Consider the following 4,138-nt stretch of genomic DNA (forward strand, 5'->3'; position numbering starts at 1 on the left):
TGAACTCATGGAACTCAGAGTTACTGGGAAAATTTATAGCAGCTGAAGACATACCACATGTTGAATCCCTTCGCTTGAGCAGGACAGGAAGAAGAGACTGTTACAGCTGGGATTTTACAAAATCTGGACTGTACACGGTAAAGTCGGGTTATTCCGTTGCTTATGACCTACGTACTGCATCATACCAGGCGGTGATCTCGGAACCCAGCACTACAGAGCTAAAGAAAGCAGCTTGGAAAATCAAAGCCCCGAGGAAACTAAAGCACTTTATTTGGCAAGCTATCTCCGGATTTGTGGCTATGGCGCAGAGATTACGGGATCGACATTGTGTGATAGATAGTACTTGTGTTCGATGTGGTGCGGAATCTGAGACTATAAATCATACTCTATTTGAGTGCCCGTCTGCTCTGCAATGCTGGGCTTTATTACAAATTCCAGCAAATCCGGGGTTATTCCCGCGACCAGCTCTCTTTGAAAACATAGACTACCTACTATGGAGGGCAAAGGAGAATGGAGTAAGTGCAGAGACAATGAAAGCATTCCCATGGATTCTCTGGTACATATGGAAAGCAAATAACGAAAAGTTGTTCAACAATAGAGATATCACCCCAATGGAGACTCTCCAACTCGCCATGAGTGAAGCCGGAAGTTGGACCCTTGCACAGATGTTACCTGTGATGGAGGAAACCGGGATAGATATTGAACAGAGTGATGGACATGCAGAAACAGTAGCCCCAGCTATACCAAGATGGAGATGTCAAGTTGATGCTTCGTGGGTAAGTACCCAGGAGGCCGTTGGCGTTGGATTTGTAATGATGGAGGAAGGCGCAACGATTCTTTATGGAGGTAAAAAGACAAACAACACTGAATCGCCTCTATATGCGGAGGCCGAAGGATTAATCTGGGCAATGCAGGAAGCACTGGGGAGAGAATTCACTATAATGCACTTTGAAACAGATTTTCAACAGCTCGTGAAGCTTATCAAGAATGACGAAGAGGAATGGCCGGCTATGGCAACAGAACTGGATGAAATCAAAGCTCTTGCAAATAATTCAACATCTTCTCTATCTCGTACGTATCAAGGTCTCTAAACCTTCGTGCGGATGGCCTAGCGAAGGGAGTCCGATCACGCGAACTCCGGATACCTTATGTGAATTGATGTGTTCCAAGATGGTTAGCCCTGGTTGCTAGCTAAATGGATGCAAACTAAGTTTTAGCTTATTTATTTTCGATGCTAAAAAAAATAATATATATATATATATATATATATATACCGGGTGTTCAGTCAGAGGTCGGTTTTTAAGTCTTTCATTATCACCACAAAGCTAAAACTTTTTGGAGTATTGTTTTATCTACTAATTTTTCTTCAGTTTACATATTTACGATTTTTGTTATGATGAAATTGCTAATGTGAACACGTTTAAGGATATGATCAATTCGAATCTAAGTTGTGATCTTTCATATATTAAAGAGAAACCAAACAATACTGTAGTCAATATTATATCTTGTTCGTTATTGTTATTGTTATGAAAGTCAGATGGTAGTGAGATTATCATATTCGTGCACTATGTAAGACACATAAAATATGATTAGATAGTTTAACTAATAATTTTCAACTTTTTACTTCCCACTCAAATATGATTATTTATTATAGAAAAGGATAAATATCACCATAGTTAGTATTCAATCAATATACTATTGATTAGTGGTTAAAGGTGGAACATATCATCCGGCGAGAAGGTAGCATCCACACTTGCAAAACAAAACAAGACAATGCACAAACACAACTATCAAGCTTAGCTTCAGGAACATTTTTTTGTTTTTAAAGTTCTATCATAACGGTCTGTGACCACACGTACTAAATTCAGTGAAATCGAAAAAGAAAAAAACAAAGTTGATGACGAGATTCAAAGAGAGAGAGCATTGGTATGCACCACAACAAAAGTTGTCTTTTACCCTCAGCTTCATTGTTACTGATTCTTATAAATACGAATAGTCTGACATATGCAATAGAACAAGAAAGTGATCAACGAAGAACAATCAAATTAAATGAACCATCTTTGTCCCTTTCCAAGATATTCCCTACTGTCTAAAAAGCAATTAGATGTTTTAGTGGTGGTGGTATCAGCTGCATAACTGGGAACACATCTGCTGAATCTGAGACTGGTTCTCGTTACCAAGCGTGTACATCTCTGTTCTCCCGTTAGCTATACACGTCAAGTTCATCTGCTTCCCAATCTGGCTCGACTGCACCAAATCATTCTTAGCTTTTTGTTTCTAATAAAATTTCAAAAGAAAAATAAAAAATCTGAAGAGCTTTTTACCTTACAGTACATATTTTGAGATTTACAGTTCCATAGCGAGGTAGGCATACAACTGAGATAATGGCACCAAGAACAATGCTTGTTCAAATCCGTCCCTCGGAGAAGCACAATGAGCCCAACGGTATATCTAACAAAACATTTCACAAACTCAAATTAAACTCTGTATTTAAATCGATTATTGGTAGCTAAAAAGAAGAAGAAGCATATACCCTGCAATCAAAAGCAATAAAGAAGTGATCCAGAGAACGTATTGGTACGGCTTGTGTTTGGATTTAGCAGAAGGTGCAGCGTAGCCACGAGGGTTGTTCCTCTGGTTGAAGTATCCATACTGAGGACGGATCAAGAAAACAAAGCCTAGAAGAAACCCGGAAGTGAATCCTCCGAGATGGGCAAAGTTGTCGACATGCGGAAGAATACCTACTGCTAGATTAATGGCTATGATGAAGATGAGTGTCAAAAGAGCTGCAAACTGCAAATGGAGATATGAATCTTTTAGACACACAACATCATTCATGGGAAGTGTTTTGATCATCGTTTTCACCTTATTTGCGTATATAGTCCAGTTAGTGAGAAGCTCTGAAAGCATAGCGCCAAGCAAACCGAATAATGCACCAGAGGCACCAACGGATATACCCTCCCGGTTAAAGAGAGATGATAACAAACTCCCACCAAATCCAGAAATCATATAAAGCAATCCAATGCGTACTGTCAAAAAGAGGATGATCAACTAACTGCATCCATAATAAATGGTTAAAGACAATATAAGATCCATACCGAATCCAAACTCTTGCTCGAGCCGAATACCGATGAAGATAAGGCTCAACATGTTGGCAAGGACATGGAAAACACCAGCGTGTAGCCATATACAAGTGAACAAGCGCCACACTTGGTGCTTATCCACCACCATTGTTACCTCTAAAGCCCCCATCTTCTCCAATCTGGAACGAAACAACACATAACATCAAAACCACTAAGTACACAGTCTCCACTTCCACAAGACAAGTCTACCATTTTCAGATCCTCTAAACGTCAAAGGTCAAAAAGTTGAAAGCTTTAGGGTTACCCACGTCGTAGAAGAGGGACCCAGGAGAGGATTCTCCTTCATCGGCTGAAACGCGAACCTCCCGAGAAACCTAGCCGAGCACTTTTGCGAGTTCTTAGGGCAATCGTTGATGAACATCGAGACAGCAAAAAGCACAATGTTGGACACCACGATAGCCGGAACCAGCCACGGGAACCAAAGCTTGAAAGGCCGAAACTCCGCGAAAGAAGCGCGCTGCCTCCCCCCGCGAGCCCCCGCAGAAGTTTGCGCAGCGGAGACGTTGCTTGTCGGCGGATCCACCACCTTGATCTCCAGACCTTCCCGTCGATCGCGAGACATTTTCGAGAGGACGAGATCTCTTCTTCGTCTTCGTCTTGGTGTGAACCCTAAAAGAAAGGATCGAGCTTTTTCACGACATTGTCTCAGCAGAGAAGCGAAGGGAATCAGATGAATCAATCGTCTTTCTTTCCTCCTTTTTTTGGGGCATTCCTCGTGAAGAAGCTAATTAATATGAATAGTCCAGTAATATTTCATTTTATAATATATACTATTAATAGCGAGTGAGAAGATTCGAATATTAATTGCGCAAACAGTTGCCTGATTAATCACATGATCAAGTCTGAGTAGTTTGTATTCTATTAGCAAGAGTTTAAAAATATATAATTATTCCTTTCCGTTTCTTGTAAATCCAGATAAATGTGTTCCTTGCCTTCGAATCCAAATGATTAAATCTGATTAGCTTCTAAAATCGTCAATCATGTTATAATAATTG

At 40.3% G+C, this 4,138-nt stretch overlaps 1 protein-coding gene across 1 annotated transcript; it reads right to left on the reverse strand.

Annotated features, from left to right (window-relative positions):
• Positions 1 to 1,929: 1,929 nt before the first annotated feature.
• LOC125585435 (RHOMBOID-like protein 1) lies at positions 1,930 to 3,880 on the reverse strand. Its single transcript, XM_048754484.1, has 6 exons — positions 3,392 to 3,880; positions 3,099 to 3,262; positions 2,866 to 3,029; positions 2,534 to 2,793; positions 2,325 to 2,451; positions 1,930 to 2,247 (listed from the first exon to the last, which is right to left on the reverse strand). The coding sequence occupies exons 1-6, from the start codon at positions 3,703 to 3,705 to the stop codon at positions 2,125 to 2,127; spliced, it is 1,152 nt and encodes a 383-aa protein (XP_048610441.1). The 5' UTR covers positions 3,706 to 3,880; the 3' UTR covers positions 1,930 to 2,124.
• Positions 3,881 to 4,138: the final 258 nt, after the last annotated feature.

The sequence above is a fragment of the Brassica napus genome, chromosome C4 (genome assembly GCF_020379485.1).
Source record: "Brassica napus cultivar Da-Ae chromosome C4, Da-Ae, whole genome shotgun sequence".
In the NCBI taxonomy this organism is placed as follows: domain Eukaryota; kingdom Viridiplantae; phylum Streptophyta; class Magnoliopsida; order Brassicales; family Brassicaceae; genus Brassica; species Brassica napus.